This window comes from Schistocerca gregaria, chromosome 2 (genome assembly GCF_023897955.1).
Source record: "Schistocerca gregaria isolate iqSchGreg1 chromosome 2, iqSchGreg1.2, whole genome shotgun sequence".
In the NCBI taxonomy this organism is placed as follows: Eukaryota; Metazoa; Arthropoda; class Insecta; order Orthoptera; family Acrididae; genus Schistocerca; species Schistocerca gregaria.
Window position 1 is genome coordinate 330254481 of NC_064921.1, and position 22071 is coordinate 330276551.

General features: G+C 42.6%; 1 protein-coding gene across 1 annotated transcript in view; it reads right to left on the bottom strand.

Annotated features, from left to right (window-relative positions):
• Window positions 1-22071, bottom strand: part of LOC126336984 (cysteine-rich motor neuron 1 protein-like) — a 1115002-nt gene that overhangs the window by 46672 nt on the left and 1046259 nt on the right. The window contains exon 2 of the mRNA XM_050001221.1: window positions 4069-4281. Coding sequence (XP_049857178.1) covers window positions 4069-4281 — 213 coding nt within the window. The remainder of the gene's footprint in view (window positions 1-4068; window positions 4282-22071) is intronic.

Sequence of the window (22071 nt, forward strand, 5' to 3'; positions counted from 1 at the left end):
GGTAACAGTGTATGGTACTTCTCTTTGGAAACATTGGTGGGTTGCGTTATCGTACAGTTGGTGTCCCTGTGCCAGTAACGTACCCTGCTGTCATGTCAATCTATTTACTGAAGATACCATCTTATTATTTGTTGATGTAAGGATGATTTGTCTGCCTGGCCACCAATTACTCAGAAACTCACAAATACATTTCTTTACTCAAAATTATTATTCTTAAAGACATTGCTACCATTTAGATTGCAGTGTGGAATGGTGTGATGGAATTAAGATATACTTCCACTGAGATAAATGAATTCTTTACAGACGGATGGAAATAGTGGTAGAAGCCGACCTTGGGGAAGATCAGTTTGGATTCCGTAAAAATGTTGGAACACGTGAGGCAATACTGACCCTACGACTTCTCTTAGAAGATAGATTAAGGAAAGGCAAACCTACGTTTCTAGCATTTGTAGGCTTAGGGAAAGTTTTTGACAATGGTAACTGGAATTGTCTCTTTCAAATTCTGAAGATGGCAGGGGACAAATACATGGAGCGAACGGCTATTTACAATTTTTACAGAAACCAGATGGCAGTCGAGGGGCATGAAAGGGAAGCAGCGGTTGGGAAGGGAGTGAGACAGGGCTGTAGCCAATCCCCGATGTCGTTCATCTATACATTGAGCAAGTAGTAAAGCAAACAAAAGAAAAATTTGGACTAGGAATTAAAATCCATGGAGAAGAAATAAAAACTTTGAGGTCTGCTGACAACATTGTAATTCTGTCAGAGACAGCAAAGGACCTGGAAGAACTGTTGAACGGAATGGACAGTGTCTTGAAAGGCGGCTATAAGATGAACATCAACAAAAGCAAAACGAGGATAATGGAATGTAGTCTAAAAAAATCAGGTGATTCCTTGGGAATTATGTTAGGGAATGAGACAATTAAAGTAGTAGATGAGTTTTGCTATTTGGGGAGAAAAATAACTGGCAATGGTCAAAGTAGGGAGGATATAAAATGTAGATTGGCAATGGCAAGAAACACGTTTCTGAAGAAGAGAAATTTGTTAACATTGAGTATAGATTTAAGTGTCAGGAAGCCTTTTCTCAAAGTATTTGTATGGAATGTAGCAATGTATGGATGTGAAAGGTGGACGATAAATAGTTTAGACAAGAAGAGAATAAAAGCTTTCGAAATGTGGTGATACAGAAGAATGTTGAAGATTAGATGGGTAGATCGTGTAACTAATGAAGTACTAAGCAGAACTGTGGAGAAGAGGAATTTGTGGCACAACTTGTCTAGAAGAAGAGATCGGTTGGTAGGACATGTTCTGAAGCATCAAGGGATCACCAAAATAGTACTGGAGGGCAGCGTGGAGGGTAAAAATCGTACAGGGAGACTAAGAGATGAATACATTGAGCAGATTCAGAAGGGTGTAGAGTGCAGAAATTTCTTGGAAGTGAAGAAACTGGCACAGGATAGAGTAGCGTGGAGAGCTGCATCAAACCAGTCTCTGGACTGAAGATCATAACAACAAAAACTTTTATATTTCATACCAAGTATTTGTGCAGGGGAAAAATGACAGACGTAATGAATGTGCCTGATGCATTCGAATGCTTTGTTATATATAACAAAATGAAGTATAGCATCTGCTAATGGCAACACTGCACAGCAGAATTGTGTAGTAGTTGCCATTAGCACATGCTACATTTCATTTTGTTGTACAGAACTACAGCACTACATCTGCCAAGCAAGATCGTAAGAGATGGAAAAGAGCCACCGTGAAACAACAACCGAGTTAGAAAACTGCTGCGGAAGCAAAGGGAACTTCACAGCAAACATAAACATAGCCAAAGCCTTGCAGACAAACAAAAATTACGCGAAGCGAAATGTAGTGTGAGGAGCGCTATGCGAGAGGCGTTCAATGAATTCGAAGGAAAGTTCTATGTACTGACTTGGCACAAAATCCTAAGAAATTTTGGTCTTACGTCAAAGCGGTAGGGGGATCAAAACAAAATGTCCAGACACTCTGTGACCAAAAAGGTACTGAAACAGAGGATGACAGACTAAAGGCCGAAATACTAAATGTCTTTTTCCAAAGCTGTTTCACAGAGGAAGAGTGCACTGTAGTCCCTTCTCTAGATTGTCGCACAGATGAAAAAATGGTAGACATCGAAATAGACGACAGAGGGATAGAGAAACAATCAAATCGCTCAAAAGAGGAAAGGCCGCTGGACCCGATGGCATACCAGTTCGATTTTACACAGAGCACGCGAAGGAACTTGCCCCCCTTCTTGCGGCGGTGTACCGTAGGTTTCTAGAAGAGCGTAGCGTTCCAAAGGATTGGGAAAGGGCACAGGTCATCCCCGTTGTCATGAAGGTACGTCGAACAGATGTGCAGACCTATAGACCTATATCTCTAACGTCGATCAGTTGTAGAGTTTTGGAACACATATTATGTTCGAGTATAATGACTTTTCTGGAGACTAGAAATCTACTCTGTAGGAATCAGCATGGGTTTCGAAAATGACGGTCGTGTGAAACCCAGCTCGCGCTATTCGTCCACGAGACTCAGAGGGCCATAGACACGGGTTCACAGGTAGATGCCGTGTTTCTTGACTTCTGCAAGGCGTTCGATACAGTTCCCCACAGTCGTATAATGAACAAAGTAAGAGCACATGGACTATCAGACCAATTGTGTGATTGGATTGAAGAGTTCCTAGATAACAGAACACAGCATGTCATTCTCAATGGAGAGAAGTCTTCCGAAGTGAGAGTGATTTCAGGTGTGCCGCAGGGGAGTGTCGTAGGACCGTTGCTATTCACAATATACATAAATGACCTTGTGGATGACATCGGAAGTTCACTGAGACTTTTTGCGGATGATGCTGTGGTATATCCAGAGGCTGTAACAATGGAAAATTGTACTGCAACGCAGGAGGATCTGCAGCAAACTGACGCATGGTGCAGGGAATGGAAATTGAATCTCAATGTAGACAAGTGTAATTTGATGCGAATACAAAGAAAGAACGATCCCTTATCATTTGGCTACAATACAGCAGGTCAGCAACTGGAAGCAGTTAATTCCATAAATTATCTGGGAGTACGCATTAAGAGTGATTTAAAATGGAATGATCATATAAAGTTGATCGTCGGTAAAGCAGATGCCAGACTGAAATTCATTGGAGGAATCCTAAGGAAATGCAATCCGAAATCAAAGGAAGGAGGTTACAGAAAACTTGTTCGCCCACTGCTTGAATACTGCTCACCAGTGTGAAATCCGTACCAGATAGGGTTGATAGAAGAGATAGAGAAGATCCAACGGAGAGCAGCGCGCTTCGTTACAGGATCATTTAGTAATCGCGAAAGCGTTTCGGAGACGATAGATAAACTCCAGTGGAAGAGTCTGCAGGAGAGACGCTCGGTAGCTCGGTACGGGCTTTTGTTGAAGTTTCGGGAACATACCTGCACCGAGGAGTCAAGCAGTATATTGCTCGCTCCTACGTATATCTCGCGAAGAGACCATGAGGATAAAATCAGAGAGATTAGAGGCCACACAGAGGCATACCGACAATCCTTTTTTCCACGAACAATACGAGACTGGAATAGAAGGGAGAGCCGATAGAGTTACTCAAGGTATCCTCCGCCACACACCGTCAGGTGGCTTGCGGAGTATGGATGTGGATGTAGATTTGAATATATACGTGGGTTATTTCAGTTATAATTATACGAAACATGTTCACTGTATCTGTGTTTCACTTTTCCCATTGTCAATGATTGGTATAAAGTATAACAATATAGAAACATATATCGCAAAGGAGGTATACCTTACTCCCACTGCACCTTTCCACACTGCTAGGCAATAAGTGTGTAACACATAACTTTCTTCCAGCACTACACAGACTCCACTCCAGGAAAAGTTTTATGGGTAATGCATGCATATGTCTTCCCACTGGTAGCACACACACACACACGCACACACACACACACACACACACACACACACACACACACACACACACACACACACATTATCTTCACTGCTTTATGAAATCCAATTAAAAATATTTTAGATTTTGCTAAGAACACGTACTTTCAGTAGCAGGGCATTCAAACACATCACAGCAGTCTCCAGGAAGTCCAGCAGCCTTGTGGAGAAGCTGTGCTTCTCGTCCATCACATGTTGGCTGTGTGCAGTTTTCTAGATCACACAGGCATGTCACATTCCCTTCATCTGTACTAAGGATAGAGTCTGCAGGGCAATCTATTTCGGAACAGTTTCCATCGCTGCATCCATCAATGGAATCTATAACAAAAAGTTGAAAATATATTATGTAAACACAGTCAACTAACTTCGAGCAACTTCTTTAATAGAATATGTGTGCATTGACATAACAAAAGAGTAAAATAGATTTGTGTGAAAACAATATAATGAAGCATATTTATGCTTAAGGAAAAACAGTTCCATCAGTCTGCCCATGTCTGTCGCTGAATGAAAAAAAAAAATGCATCCTTACTATTCAGCATCATCTGCATTTGAGGAAATATTTTCTTATTTTGAATAATAAATTATTGTGATGCAGACTTAGAAACAAGCATTTTCAATAACATATAGGAGCACGTGTAACAATATATTTGGCACTGTTAAACTAGTGTAGAAGATATGAACCCCGACTTTTTAAGTTGAAGAACAATTTTTATTCTATTAAAAAAAGAAAAAGAACCTTTCTGACTGATATATTTTGCATATTGAAAATGGCTTCTGAAATAAACGACATGTATTATAAGTTCACATTTTCTATTTTTTAATAATAATAATACAGGGATCGAATGTAGGTTATTTCTTTCACATGGATGTAGAAGTTACGAATGAAAACCTCAACTGGGACTGCCTGTGCCAATTGTCAAGTCACCTGGTATATGGTTTCGGTCATCAGTCCTCTAGAACTTAAAACTACTTTAACCTAACTAGCCTTAGGACATCACACACATCCATGCCCGAGGCAGGATTCGAACCTACGACCGTAGCGGTCGCTCGGTTCGGGACTGAAGCGCCTAGAACAGCTCGGACACATCGGCCGGCTCCTGGAACTCGCCTTAACTCGTTTGAGGGAATCACGGCACACGTAAATCTGGGTGGCTGGACGTGGGTTTGAACCGCACGCCTGTGAAACACGAATCCAAACTCTTGCCACTGTGCCGTCTAATTCGGCGTTATTCATCTGAGTGAAACACGGTCAATGCATTAGTGTGGAAAAAGAAAAAGAATTGTGCTCCAAAAGTAATCCGGAGATCGATTTGACACCTGATGTTTACAACCATAAAAAATAAAATTTCACTAATAGCAAAGGCACCTCGGTGCCAGCTTGAGGTCTTCTCGCCTTACCCTCGTAGAATGTAGAGGATGCTGTCATGCAGTTGCTGCGTGTCAGTCTCTCGGGGACTAGTATGTCACATTTTTTTTTTTATCGTAACAGGTTCCGGTGCTCGTTTGATGTAGACATTCAGCAGGGAGCAGCAGTGCGGATGGAGAGGCGGAAACGAGAGACGTAGCTGCTGTCGTCGCCATCTGAAGAAGCCGTGGCACGCGAATAAGAGGATTTGCGAGACGGCGCAGGTTAAAGACGAACGGTACCTTCGGGGCCCGTAATTCGCAAGAGAGGCCCCAAGGTGCAAACTTTTCTTTCTCTCACTGCGGCACCCGCGCTATCCCTTTTAACGCATCGCACTCCACACTGTCCCACAGGCTTCAAGTGCACATACTCTGTATATATATATATATATATATATATATATATATATATATATATATATATATATATACGGTTATCTCTATAAAGAGAATAGTGTGCTACGGCGAGGGAAAGTTCCGTACGCAGCCTACAAAAAACGACGGTCCGCGCAAGCAACGAACTTCGAAAAATTCGCCAAAATATGTGGAGGATTTAAATATGTGGAAAATTTTGCCACAGCGGTTACATTTGAGACCGTACCGTCTGCAACTCGTGCAACAATTAAAATCAGAAGATTATGATCAGCGTCTACAATCTTACGTCACAATGCACGATGCACTTGAGGATGAACATTTCGCCTCCAAGCTGATATTCAGCGACTAAGCAAACTTCCATTCATCTGGAAAAGTTAATCGTCATAATGCCAGAGCGTGGGAGTCTTTAAATCGTTGTCAAATGGTGGCACAAGAAAGAGATTCACCGAAGGTTAATGTTTTCTGCGCAATGTTGCAGACGAGGCTGTAGGGTCTATTTTCCTTTTGTAAGAAGACTGACGGGTACCTCTTACCTTGACATGTTGCGCTTCAGCTAAAGGTTACACGAATTGGTAAGAAGTTTAAAACTATAAAAGAAGGCCATAAATGAAGTTTCTTAAAGAACCCATTTCTGGAGAATATTGATGATTCTTTTTGAAATTAATAGGTTTTCTGTATCCTGAGCCAGTCATTGCGACAATCATTTATTTTTCGATTTCTTCACATTTTTCATACAGTCATTTCGCCTTAGCTTCCCTGCACTTTCTATTTTTTACATTCCTAAATGACATAGGAGACAATCTGAGTACCCGTCTTAGATTGTTTGCAGATGATGCTGTCATTTACTGTCTTGTAAAGTCATCAGATGATCAAAACGACTTGCAAAATGATTTAGATAAGATATCTGTATGGTGCGAAAAGTGGTAATTGACCCTGACCCTGAATAAAGAAAAGTGTGAAGTTATTGACATGAGTACTAAAAGAAATCAGCTAAATTCGATTACGCGAGAAGTCACACAAATCTGAAGGCTGTAATTTCAACTAAATACTTAGGTATTACAATTACAAATAACCTAAATTGATAATAATATCATAATGTATATTATATAGATAATATTGTGGGTAGATCAAACCAAAGACTGCGATTCATTGTCAGAACACTTAGAAGGTGCAACAGGTCTACTAAAAAGTCTGCTAACAGCACGCTTGTCCGCCCTATTCTGGAGTATTGCTGTGCAGTGTGGGGTCCGCATCAGGTGGGACTGATGGATGACATCGAAAAAGTACAAAGAAGGGCAGCTTGTTTTGTATTATCGCGAAATAGGGAGAGATAGTGTCACAAACATGATACGTGAATTGGATTGGCAATCATTAAAACAAAGGCGTTTTTCGTTGCAACGGGATCTTCTCATGAAATTTCAATCACCAGTCTTCTCCTCCAATTGAGAATATATTCTGTTGCCACCCACCTACATTGGGAGAAATGATAATCACGACAAAATCAGAGAAATCAGGGCTCGCACAGAAAAAAATAAGTGCTCGTTTTTCCCGCCTGCGGTTCGAAAGTGGAACAGTAGAGAGACAGTTTGAAGGTGGTTCATTGAAACCTCTGCCAGGTACTTTTTTGTGAATAGCTGAGTAATCACGTAGATGTAGATTAATTATTTCTGTATTCCTGTATTTCCCTGTTATTTTTGTACTCCCTTCTGTCGTCGATCAGCTGAAGCACTTCTTCTGTTACCCGTAGTTTTGTCACGGTTATCTTCCTTGTACCAATATTTCTCCGTAATTGCCCGTGTCCATTCCTCTTCAACTGAACTGCCTCTGAGCTATACGCAGTATCTACTGTATAACCTCAGAGAACTTCAAGCGTATCTTTTCATTCTTTTGTACTTCCGTATCCCACTTCTTTGCGCGTTTATTCTTCTCGACTGGTTTCTTAAACTTCAACCTGCTCTTCATCATTACTAAAATGTGATCTGAGTCTATAACTGCCCCTGGGTACGCCTTACAATTCAATATCCGATTTAGGAGTCTCTGTCTGATCATGATGTTATCTAAGTGAAATCTTCCTATACCTTCCGTCCTTTTCCGAATACATATCCTCTTCTGGGATCCTTGAACAGAGTATTTGGTATTACCAACTGAAATTTATTGCAGAATTCAGTTTGTCTTTATCTTCTCCCATTCCTACTACCAAGTCCATATTCTCCCTTTCCCAACAACCGCATTCCAGTCCCACGCGAGTTTTACATTTGCATCTCCCTTCGCGTACTAAACTACGCGTTCAGTATCTTCATAAACTTTCTTTATTTCTTAATCTTCTGCTTGCGACATCGGTATGTATATCTGAACTGTCGTTTTCGGTGTTTGATTGCTGTCGAATCTGATGAGAACAACTCTATCACTGAACGGTCCACAGTAATTCGCTCTCTGCCCTACCTTCCTATTTATAACGAATCCTATTCCCATTGTACCATTTTCTGCTGCAGTTGATATTACCGTACACTCATCTGACCAAAAATCCATGTCTTCTTTACATTTCACTTCACTGACGCCCACTATTTCTAGTTTGAACCTCAGCATTTCCTTTTTCAGATTTTATAGTTTACGTACCACATTTAAACTCTGGCATTCCACGCCCCGACTAGTACAACGTTATGCTTTCGTTGGGTATGCAATCTATGTCTCGTGGTCACGTCCTCCTTTGCATTTCCGTTGCCTACCGAAGGGATTTATAAGTGAGGGAAATGGATGAACGCTGTAGACCCCCTGTTAGTAGTTTTAGTAGGTTTCTGGCTTTGTGGTGGATGGTAAGGAGGGGTTCATTCCACCTTAGTTTTCCGTCGAGGGTTAGTCCTAAATACTGTACTGAGTTAGTCTGAGGGAAGGGTTGGGTGTACATGGAGAGCTGGAAATCTGCACGATGGAAACGCTGAATGGTGTGACCAAAGTGGTTGCTTGGATTTTCTATGGCTTTACTTAACGTTCCCTCGTATTAAGTCACTCGAAAATTATGTCCAAGTGACTTCGGAAGGAGGAAAGAGAGACTTGAGTGGCTAGGTAGGCGGTGTCATCAGCATATTGCAAGAGGTAGGTATTGGTGGTTTGGAAACGCTTGTTGACGCTGTGTGGGCAGCTGTATCTGCTCCAGAGACCATGAGATCGCACCACATGATCTGACGTGGCGAAGACGATGACTACTACTAATACTAATACTACTACTACCGCGACTACTAATGCTAATAATGACACTCACTTTTATTTACAAACGAAATGGTGGGTCGGGCATTTGAGCGTTGTTACCTGTAAAAATTAACTCGATGACCTTCTTCCAGAATCCTTAGATGACATCGTCATACTATGTGTCTTGGCTTGCAAGTATTCACAGAACTGGCTTTTCAACCGAGGTACAAGCAAGAGCTGATAAGCGATCCTGGGATATACCCTTCCTTCATTTGTTAAGTTTATCATGTAAGCTTTGCATCCTGAGACAGCACTGTTCCAAAACTCTGCAGCATTGGTTTTTTTTCTGGAGAATGTTGGAAAACAGTTTAATCTTCAAAAACTTACTTTGAAGAACAGGCAGAAGAAAAACAAAGTCTAGGAGGCTATTTTTTAACTACAGACTTCTCTGGTAATCGTTGCACTAGGGGCTGGACTGTCTATTATTTTATTTAAAACCTCAAATAGTCCCGGATGGTTTTCGTGATTGGCAGATACTGTTCTGTTCTCGTTTTACTGTTGGAAGGAATATGTTTACCAACAATACTATTGAGATTTGCTGTACGTTTGGAAGACTGGTGCGAAAAAAGCAGGGATACCTTTAAGTGGGGAGAAAAAATTCTTACTGGTATGAAACAAGAACAGCTCTGGTGCAAAACTAAATTCATACAGTATGCAAAACAATGAGTAAATTAAATGGTTCAAATGGCTCTGAGCACTATGGGACTTAACATCTATGGTCATCAGTCCCCTAGAACTTAGAACTACTTAAACCTAACTAACCTAAGGACATCACACAACACCCAGCCATCGCGAGGCAGAGAAAATCGCTGACCCCGCCGGGAATCGAACCCGGGAACCCTGGCGTGGGAAGCGAGAACGCTACCTCATGACCACGTGATGCGGGCAACAATGAGTAAAAAGAGGTTGGAAGGTGGGGGGGAAAGGGGGGGGGGCAGTTCCATGAACCTTAGTTTGCAAACCATTTGATTCTCCATATTCACTGCACACGGGACAACTGACCTAAGAGAAATCTATAGAGGCGGCACCACAACTGCTGGCCTGCCCTGCCACTGTAGTGCATCGTAGCGCGCATTAGGACAGACTGTACGTCCTCAGGTGTTCCTCGTACTGACGTAAAGCTGACAAGCTTTTGCACCCACCCTGGAATGGCACCTAGCCTCCTCGCCATATTCTGTCTGTAGCTCGTGGTCTAGTGGCTAGCGTTGCTACCCTGGGTTCGTTTCCCGGCCAGGTTGGGGATTTTCTCTGCCTGGGGGATTGGGTGTGTCTTCATCATTTCATCATCATCATCATTTGTGACACTGGATAGATTGGATTTTGAAAAAAAAATTGGACTGTGTAAAAGCTGGGACTTCGTACGGGCAATGATGGCCGCGCTGTTGAGCGCCCTACAACCCAAACCAAACAATCGCTATAAGCTTCTCGCTTCCGGCTGCCTCAAGGCTAGGGTTGTTAAGCTTTCGCACTTTGACTTGCTCTGGAGTGCTGTTGGTTTAGAAGTAACATAAAGTAATGGCTTTCGCTTTCGCTGACTAAATTGCATAAAGATCTAGTGTAAAAAAACAATTATTGTTACTATTGCCACTATTACCAACACAGAAATATGAGGAGGCTCGGCCTCCCTTCCATTCTCCGATCAGTTGCCACTGGTATATGATGACAGATTACTGAGTCAAACTTGCTACATTTTAAGTTTTGTAAAGTATATTATCTTCACCTATCCCTATGGCAAAGAGCCACCTGTCAATCTGGGCAGCAGACTGATATTTCTTCTACATCTGACTGAATAACGGTACAGTTTTTACCATCGGGTAACTAGGTAAATGTGTCACTTGGAAGTGTTGCCAGAACTGCCGCACATCGGCTACAGACAAAACATGGTGAAATGCGAAGTTGCGCAGCAGACATCTGCGAGGATAGGGCGGGGGCAGAACGGCGACAAAGAGAGGGGTGACGGGTGCGCCGGGTTGGCGCGACGCAGTTGTGGCTGCCAGCGCAAGACGGCCAAGTCGACGCCGGAGTTGCGGCCCCGGCCTCAGCATCAGATATCTGCGGCGGAGGGGTCGCCCAGAACTTGCTTATGTTTCCTGTGCAGCCTGCGAACGGCCCGCCGCAAGTTAGGGGTCGCTCCCGAGTTACTGCGGCTTCTGTTCGTCGAAACACGATGGGCTCGCTATTTAGGCGAAAACTTCTGCACCGGAACGTCTCCGGGACGCTTGACTGCTTCACTGTATCTACCGCCTTCCTGCCGAGGCATTCCCGGTTGCGGGGTTGAGCTTGACAGCTGGAAAATGACAGCGGATCTAAAATGTCGGCCAGAGTTCTTGCAGTACGCTTGAATAAATACTTTTCTCGGCAACTACATTTTATTTCAGTAGTTTCGTTCAGACGTACGTAACTGGACATCGCGAATTGAGACAGATGGAAAACAATCTTTTGTTTCTAGAAAATAAATATTGATTCTTAAACCCCATTATTCGTGGAAGAAACTCTTTAGAAACCACTTTGGTACGGCAAACATAGAAACTTTATTTGGTTGTGCCCAGTTAATAATTGACAGCACTAACAAACCCATACAAAGAGTCGCTCATGAGCCCAATTAGATAGCTAAAGAACATGTCAGTCAAGACTCAACTAAGGATGGGAAAAACCGACCGGTTAAAGCAAATACCGGTATTTTAGTGTTGAATAATCGGTATTCTTCAGTTTTCTTTCGCCTCGGTTATAACAGGTGTTGTTTATTTTTACTAATAACCCTGTAAAAAACCGAAATATCAGTTAGTCATTGCAGCAGTGCATAAATGTTTCGTTTTTAAATATACTCTTTTCACAAAGGGAGTAATTTTATTCGTAAAATTTGCATTGGTTTGTAATATTACGTTATTATAGAAACGTATCTGATCAGTGCTATTTTAATGAGAATGCCGACAGAAAAGAGCAACAAACATAGCACAAGAATCAGTACAGTATAGCTCAGACAATAACGTCCCTGTTTCACTGTCTCATGGGTGAAAGTACGCTTGCACTCGTAGTGTGCAAGACTTTCGCTCGTGTGGTCTGTATAGTAGTTCCTCACACCGTTGGACATCCATTGTACTGCAGATTGGAACCAACCCTACTCTGGAAATATTTTAGCAAATGACGTAGCAACAAGAGATTAAACATTTCCCTGTTACTTCTATGAAATAATAAAGTGGACAGAAATTATGTTGACAGTAAAAATTAAAAACTTAAAAACAGTTCATTCATAGAACACAACAAATACAGTAAGTATCTCATCTTCTGCCTGTGACTATATTCACTGAAGACCCAAAAAAAACTGGTACACCTGCCTAATATTGTGCAGGATCCGCGCGAGGACGCAGAAGTGCCGCAACACGACGTGGCATGGACTCGACTAATGTTCGAAGTAGTGCTGGAGGGAATTGACACTATGAATCCTAAAGGACTCTCCATAAATCCGTAAGGGTACGTGGTGGTGGAGATCGTTTCTGAACAGCATGTTGCAAGGCATCCTAGATATGCTCAATAACGTTCATGTCTGGAGAATTTGGTGGCCAGCGGAAGTGTTTAAACTCAGAAGAGAGTTCCTGAGCCACTCTGCAGCAATTCTGCATGTGTGGGGTGTCGCATTGTCCTGCTGGAATTGCCCAAGTCCGTCGGAATGCGCAATGGACATGAATGGGCGCAGGTGATCAGACATGATGCTTATGTACGTGTCACCTGTCACCTGTCGTGTCTAGACGTATCAGGGGTCCAATATCACTCCAGCTGTGCACACGCCCCACACCGTTACAGAGCCTCTACCAGCTTGAACAGTCTCCTGCTGACGTCAGGATCCATTGATTCATGAGGTTGTCTCCATACTCCACACCCGTACATGTCCATTCGCCCGATATATAGTTTTATACGAGACTTGTCCGACCAGGCAACATGTTTCCAGTTATCAACAGTCCAAGGTCGGTGTTGACGGTCCCAGGCGAGGCGTAGCGCTTTGTGTCGTGCAGTCAGCAAGGGCACACGAGTGGGCTTTCGGCTCCGAAAGGCCATATCGATGATGTTTCGTTGAATCGTTCACACGCTGAAACATGTTGATGGCTCAGCATTGAAATCTGCAGCAATTTGTGAAAGTGTTGCACTTCTGTCATGTAGAACGATCCTCTTCAATCGTCGTAGCCCCGTTCTTGCAGGATCTTTTCCCAACCGCAGCGATGTCGGAGATTTGATGTTTTATCGTATCCCTGATATTCACGGCCCACCCGTCAAATGGTCGTAGGGGAAAATCCCCACTTCATCACTACCTCGGAGGTGCTGTGTTCCATTTCTCGTGCGCCTACTATGACACCAATCTAACAACTGAGTCAGACACTTTTTGCCGACTGCAGCGCCGTATTCTGCTTGTTTACATATCTCTGTAACTGAAAACGCTTGCCCATACCAGTTTCTTCGGCGCTTCAGTGTAATATGTTTTTATCTGCTGTAGCCCGTGAAAATGAACAAATTAACACGAAACACAGAGCTCTTCAATCTCAAACTGGAAATTTGCGGTAAGGTCTATGGGACCAAACTGCTGAGGTCATCGGTCCCAAGGCTTACGCACTACTTAATCTAACTTAAACTAACTTACGCTAAGGACAACACACACGTCCATGCCTGTGGGAGGACTCGAACCTCCGACGGTTCAATCTCAGTTTCACTGATTATTCATAATGCCCATATAGTGGTATCATCCCAGATAACTAGTTTTTTGAGTGACTTTCAAGAAATTGGAATCAGTTGGAGAAAACTGGTGATTTTTTTGTTGTATTCATCCACTATCACTTTACGAAGAAAGCAGAGTACGGTGGACAGACAAATTTTTCTTTTATTTGCCTATTTCATTTAATATTTTCATTCTGTGTATGTTGAAACTGAGAGAGGCAAAATTCTTCAGTATTTGTTCGATTTCTACGTTTATTACAGGAAACAATAGGAATAAAAAAAATCGAAAATCGGTTATTTCAGATACTGGTTGTTTTGAGCGATTTTAATAGAAATGCTTTAATTAAACAACTACTAAAGTATTTTTGTAGAAACAGTTTTGAAAACTGGTATGTAACTTCTCGGTTGTAAATAAAAACACACGTTCAAATTGATCGAGAGCAGCAATCAGTCGCCCTTTCTTTCCCATCAATTTGAAAGTCGTATCACAGTCGTTGAGTGCATTCCACATCCCTAGTGGCAAGTAATTTGATAAAAACACGCGTGTTTATATGGTTTTGGAAATTCAATCGCCAAGGTAGTGAAATAAGGAATAAAATGTTTTACGAAAATATTTCATTATTAAAGTTAAATCTATTAAAATTTCAATTTGGCTTCACTGTTAGAATTAAAATATAAGCTTTTAACAGGTTTTGGAAATCCAACACCTAAGCGGGTGAAATAAGGGATGAAATGTTTTATAAAAGTGTTCATTGTGAGGGAATTTTTAAAATTTAATTTTTGAAAATTGGTATTTGGCTTCTCGGTCAGAAATGAAACAATTAGTGTTTCACCATTTCTGCAAATTCAACCACTAAGGGCGTAAAGTAGTAGGCGGAAGTTTTTTTGGAAACAAATCATTATTGAAGAACTACTAAAGCATTATTAGAGCTACATTTATGAAAACTGTTTTTTGACTTCTAGATTAAAATTTAAAAAAGTACGCCTCCAGTGTTTTCGGAAATTCAACTCCCTAAAAGAGTGAAATAGGGGATGAAAAGTTTTATAAAATTATTCATTACGAGAGCCTTTTCAAAGCTAAATCCACGAAAATTCATATTTCGCATCTCTGTTAGAAATAAAAGTATATGTTTATCACTGTTTTTGAAAATGCAACTCCAAATGGGTGAAATAGGGAATGAAAATTATTAAGAAAATATTTCGTTGTATTAAAAAACAGCTAAATTAATGAAAATTGGTATTTCATCTTTCGGTTAAATATGTGTTAGGTGACGAATGTTTCTATGGAAGTATTATCACAACAACGCAAAAGACATTTAACGAAAACTTTGGACTCCAGGTGCCGGAATGGCTTTCTGGTCAGAAATACATTCAGAAAAATCGTGCCTTAGAAGCCTTCATTAGGGTGAAATGTTTAGATGTTGCAGTTTATGAAGTGAATCAAAGAAAGCTATTTGACGGTGACCATGACAAATTGACTTTGTCAGAATTGCATAGAAAAAAAGGCTCATTAACACAGATATTTTCCATTAGGCCTAATACATGTTTACAAATTTATTTTTGGTGTAATACTATGCAAACGCGAGCGAATAGCGGGCGCTAAACTAGTAATTACTAAGTCGTTTGTAGAAAAATAGAGGAAAAGGAAACATCCGATAGGAACACTAGCAGTGACGGAAAGTGCGTCAGGAGCACAATGTGGCAAGCACAGTGAAAGCAAGCTTTATAAATTTAAATATGTGTACCTAAAACACTTCTCCTCCCGCCCCCTCCCCTTCCTATAGAGGAATCAGAAAACTTGTTGAAATGAAGAACGCCTTATATCCTGAATAACAGGTCTGATGAGGCAGATCTATCGATAGAATCTATAATTTGCAGCTTCCCGAAAGACCCCACAGGATTTGTGCTTTCAGTCGGTTAAAATTTTTTTGAAGTTCTTACCTCGACTATTAGTAATAAAATATCATATATTTTATGGTATCGTGTCTGATTATGTGGACAGCTCTTTCGCCTTCCTGAAGTAAAAAGAAGTCAAAATTTGTAATTCTTAGTTAGGAAGAAGCAAAAAGTTATGTTACGACTGAATCACGTTGATGTGATTGAGCTGTGACCAAAAACAAATAAAAAGTCCCCACAAGACAGTGTGAAGAGGAGGAATCGCATATTCCGGGGAATGTTAAAAAACAGCACGCAGTGCATAAAGTCTTTATTTATTGGAATATAGTAGGGAGGAGAAAGTGAAATATTTCACGTCTGAAACAAACGTGATATCACAGATTAGGGCGCGACTAGGAATACAAAGATACCACGATGCAGTGTAAAGAGACTGAAAGTGCAATTTCCGAAGAATGTTTCGAAAAAGTAGCATCAGACGCAGAAAAGTCGAAACAACAGCGAACGCGCTTTCTGGAACAAGCAAACGCAACAATAGTAAACTTGAAGACCTCTGTGAGTAAAAATCTGCAAGTCGTGGTGACTCCGTGACGAACAAACATGTAATAGCTCTTTCAAATAAGAAACGATGGAAATTTCTATCGTGTACCTGGCATGCAGGCTAGGCGGACCTATGCCGTCCGTTTGCTATAAAAATGCTTTTCTACTTTGTCCTTATCTAGAATCGAAATTGCGTATCAGTGTCCCACGTAGATATGGGGTGAAGTACTGTTTAAGTGTGTGTTCGAAACCTACTGCCTGAATAAGGCAGCACCAGTCGAACTTCTCCTTTTATATTCTTTGGAATACACAAACTCACAAACGTTATATGAGGTCTGGTTACAAGAGTTATTAATTAGTTATTAATTAGACTGGTAGTTTTTTTCTCGGAACACAATAAACAAAATACAACATAAAGAAGGCGAAGGAATCCAACGCCCGCGTGTGCAAGGCAGCAATTTGTGATTTCCGCCATGGTTGTGGAACTTAGTTATTACCCTAATGTTGTACTGCAGTGGACCATAGTTCTTTTTAAATCCTGTGTTCAGCATAACATTACTTCTGTGACCAGACGTCATTCCTGTAGTCGTTATGTCATAATTACGACATAAGAGAAAGTGTTTGCGCCGTCTGCCTTCGTAGTGGGTATTGTCCTGGTTTGTTGTGTTGTATTTCTGACGCGGAGATGATGCTTCACGGGAAACACGGGGAAAAGAAATCGCGAATGAATGCAAAATGGATCACTAGAAAAAAAAAAAAAACGTACCATTGTACTTGTTGTAATCTATCACAATACGGCGATTCGTAGGTCCTCGCAGCCAGTGATAGAGGTACAACATCAAGTGCTATCCGTGCTATTATTTGCTTACTATGGGTCAAGTGTAGGAGGATTTGGTGTTGGTAGGCTGTACAGAAAGAAAAGTCTGAAGTGTAGAATAATTTGGTGAGTTACAATTCAACGTTTGTCATCGAGATCATTAGAGAACAGTCCTGGCTCAACGCTGTATCATTACACATTGTTACTAGACTTGCAACTTCTATATTTACATGGAAAACGTTGACAAAACCGCTTAACTGATTAACAGCTGAGTGAGAAATTGGCCGTGATCGTACAGGAAGAAACCTTTTGAAGATTGTTTTGTTTACTGACACAGTAGAAAACGTAAAACACGAACATTTGCAACCAACGCTCGCGAGCAAAAGTTCATTGTCTTGAACATTGTGTCACCTCGCTAGGTGCGAGTTAAGGCGTCAGTAGGTCAAGTAAAGTAATTCACTACAGTGGTCGACCGATGCAGATGGCATGAAACGAAACAGTTGACGGAAACTTGCTTTAATCCAAAAGAAATCCACGCATCTATCCAGACTATGTGATAAATCGCTCCTATCTGCTGACGCCCGCAGAGAGCTGTCAGTTCGCATCGATGTATCGATTATGCGCGGCGTAAATGGGCACTCGACGGCCTACCGCAGTCGGAGATTGCTGCGCCTCCGGCCCCCACCCCGTTTATCGACCCCGTTCGGCGCTCTGCAGTTCCTGTGCAAAATCGCTGGCGGGGCGCTTCTTCGCGAAACTGTGCCAGCTATCAAAACATTATTTTGCTCTTAAATATGACAACATATTTGCATTCGACGTGCCGTGTAAGGGATGTTCATAAACGCAACTACATATCTATAGGATACGGCTGTGGTCTAACATGCGGAGACAAATAACCCTTTCGCTGCATCTAATTAAGGAGAAAAGCTTATCAAACATGACAAGAAGTTAGAAGTAGGTCTGAGCTGATATAGAAAGTATCAGCTCATAAATACTCACTTCTCTGTTTTTTATTTATCCAGTCTAAACTTAATTACAGTAATTAAATGAACCGTACCCATGTTCTCTCACTCCGTATATATATATTTTCTGTAAGCATTGTGTATAGGATCAATGTAGTTTTCTCGTTTCTGTATACTGTGGATGTAACATTTGTGTTACGCAGGACTGTCCTTTGTTAAACCTATGTACGAGAGGCGTTTAGTAAGTAATGCAACCCTTTTTTTCTGGAAGCTGGTTGGTTTTATTCAGGATTACAATGCACCATATTATTCCCCACTCTTTTGGATTCAGCAGCCTATTTTTCAACGTAAAATCCATTCAATGGGACGACCTTACACCATCTTACTGTAAGGGCATGTATGCCCGCATGGCACCACTTTTCTGGTCAACATCGGAGCCAACCTCTTGCTGCATCAATAATCTCCCCGTCACTCAAGTTTCCTGCGGAGTGTATGCTTCATTGGGCCAAGCAGATGGAAGACAGAAGGTGCGAGATCAGGGGTGTAAGTTGGATGAGAGTGAACAATCCAATGAAGTGTTGTGAGCTCCACTCTGGTGCGTAGACTTGTGTGAGGCATTGCTTTGCCATGGAGCAGGAGAAGATCGTTTGCATTTTTGTGGCGCTCAGAAGAGCGTCGTCATGACTTTACTGGCTGAGGGTGCGGCTTTGAACTTTTTCTTCGGAGGAGAGGTGGAATGGCGCCACTCCATGGATTGCATTTTGTTTCCGGTTCGAAGTGATGAACCTATATTTCATCCTCTGTGGCGATGTTCGACAAAAAACTGTCTCAATCAGCCTCGTAACGCACAGGCGATTCCGCACAGGTAGTCCTTCGTTGCTCTTTATGGTCTTCTGTTAGGCGCGAGGAATCTAGCGGGCACGCGCCTTGAATACCTCAATTGGTGGACGTCTGTGTCGGCACTACCAACAGAGACGTCCAGCAGAGCAACGAGGTGTTTAATCAGTCGATTATCTCGAATGAGAGTTCTCGCACGTTCCACCATTGGTGGAGTCACAGTTGTGTCCGGCTGGCAGCATGCGGGATATCGGACAGGTTTGTGCGACCTTGTTGCGATGGTGACAGACGCCACGCCCAACGACTTACCGTGCTTTTGTTCACTGCCAGGTCTCCATAGATATTCTGCAAGCGCGTCTGAATATGTGCGATGCTGTGGTTTACCACCAGAAGAAACTCAATGACAGATCTCTTATTGGAACGCACCTTTGTTATAGTTGCCATTTTGAAGGCTAAGTATAGAGCCGTCGTCGTTCGGAACATAGTGAACTATAGGGGCTGAAGTGAGAATATTCCATAAGCCCCACAACAAATTTCACATTCTTTTCGAAGGAAATTGGTCGAGAAAGAAATGTGTTGCATTGATTATTGAACGTCCCTTGTAACTTCGTACTGAAACATACGAGGTGGAATGCAAAATTTTCGGGACTGGTCCTGCCATCTGGAAAGTAGGAGTAGTAGATCTTTGCACCGCTAGGTTGCGAGAGCTGCATATCTAATGAGTGAGTGGCATTCAGCTGGGAGGACGTGTTGCGTGACCACAGTGATTTCCGTAATACTCTGTGTTTGGTGTGTAGCGATTTTACGATGGAAGGCACAACATGTTGAAGTGTGCGCGGACCTTCGTCAGACCGCATCTGATGATCCAACCTTCTTGTCATGGGTTATCACCGGCGACGAGAGCTGGATATACGGTTATGACCAAGAAAAAATATGTTCAAATGTGTGTGAAATCTTATGGGACTTAACTGCTAAGGTAATCAGTCCTTAAGCTTGCACACTACTTAACCTAAATTATCCTAAGTACAAACACACACACCCATGCCCGAGGGAGGACTCGAACCTCCGCCGGGACCAGCCGCACATAGGACCCAGAGTCAAAGCAACAATCATCCCAGTGGAAGAGCATGACAATCGTTTTCTTTGACGCCAAGAGAATTGTGCACAAAGAATTCGTCTCACCAACCAAACAGTTAATTCCGTGTACTACTGTGACATTTTGCGACGGCTCCGTGACAACGTGTGGCGACGACGGCCCGAACTTTGGCGTACAGGGAACTGGCTGCTGCATCACGACAACGCGCCCTGTCACATGTCCTTTCTCACCAGGACCTTTTTGGCAAAAAGCAACATGGCGGTTGTACCCCACCCACCGTACTCGCCAGATTTGGCACCTTGAGACTTTGCGCTATTCCCAAGTTGAAAGGCCGTCGGTTCGACACTCTCTAGAGGATTCAAGAAGGGTCGCTGGCGGTGATAAACACCCTCAAAGAACGGGACTTCCAGAATATGTTTGACCATTGGCAGAAGAGCTGGGACCGGTGTGTACGTGCCGATGGGAACTACTTCGAGGGTGGTGGTGACCATCAGTCCAAAGGTGTCATGTAACTCTTAGGGCTTAAGTCGAGTGTTTGAACAGAAGTTGTTACACCAAGCGCACAGGTGGCTGCTAAGGAGCTTGGAGAGATACAGAGACTGGCTTGCTTACGGTAGAACTAGCAGTACACTCACTGCAGGGTGGATGACCATGCTGGTGATGCCCCTATTACACCTTTAGGACGTCCAGAATCCGACACCAATATAAAGTATATGGTAAATATAACAATGGTTCAAATGGCTCTGAGCACTATGGGACTTAACTTCTGAGGTCATCTGTCCACTAGAACTTGAAACTACTTAAACCTAACTAACCTAAGGACATCACCCACATCCATGCCCAGGCAGGATTCAAACCTGCAACCGTAGCGGTCACGCGGTTCCAGACTGTAGGGCCTAGAGCCGCTAGGCCACCTCGGCCAGCAACAATGGTCGGGGAATCGCCACGTGACTGTACAACAACTTCGAGCTATTTCAATAAACCTTCCAGTGTTACAATTGGAAGCATGGAGCAGTGGAAGACGAACGATTACACAGTGCAGGAGATACAGTCTCGTTTAAGCCTAGACTAAGCAACCTCTCTAGGGAAGCTGGCTATGGTATTCCAGACGGAAATATCCGCTGTCAGGGCACGCATGGAGGAGAATTTTACATCTCGTTTACTGACTAGACTAGAGAGGGCAATCTCTGTAGGGAAGCTGGCTATGGTATTCCAGACGAAAATATCCGCTTTCAGGGCATGCATGGTGGAGAATTTTTGTAGGCACTACGAAGACTGTAGCATCTACATGTGTTCAGAGAGTCAAGCGGCTTTGAAGTCCCACATCCCAAGCAACGAGATCACTGATCGTTGCAAAAGACCACAAAGCTCTTGTGAGATAACTGGAAAGCAACAAGTTTAACCTGGAGTGGGTCTCACAGGAATCAGGGGCAGTGAACAAGCTGATAGGCTGGCCAAGACAGGAGTGAGGACTCCATTTTGACTGAAACCTGCTCTAACCATCACTAAGGGAAGTTCTTTGATCCTGAACTTGAACAGGAAACAAGTTAAACTCATGGTAGGACTAATGACAGCCGTGAGAAAATGGTTCAAATGGCTCTGAGCACTACGGGACTTAACTTCTGAGGTCATCAGTCCCCTAGAATTTTGAACTATTTAAACCTAACCAACCTAAGGACATCACACATATCCATGCCCGAGGCAGGATTGGAACATGCGACCGTAGCGGTCACGCGGTTCCAGACTGTAGCGCCTAGAACCGCTCGGCCACTCCGGCCGGCCAGCCGTGAGAACCTACACAACATGGATATATAGAAAGAAGCGCCTAAGTGAAGCCTGTGTGGTGAGGACTCACAGGGGGTGAAACCGCAAAATATGCCCAGTTTCGTAGAAGGAATTGAACGAACAATAGAACATTCCAACTGACGTTTGCAGAGACTTGGTGGCTATGTTGAAAATTATTGTCGTGTACTGTATTTGTGTCAATGAGCGTAATGCAGCATTCAATAAAAATTACTTGGCCTGCCATGTCTACGTGTAACTCGCTTTTTTTAAGACCCCCTCATACACTCCTGGAAATGGAAAAAAGAACACATTGACACCGGTGTGTCAGACCCACCATACTTGCTCCGGACACTGCGAGAGGGCTGTACAAGCAATGATCACACGCACGGCACAGCGGACACACCAGGAACCGCGGTGTTGGCCGTCGAATGGCGCTAGCTCCGCAGCAT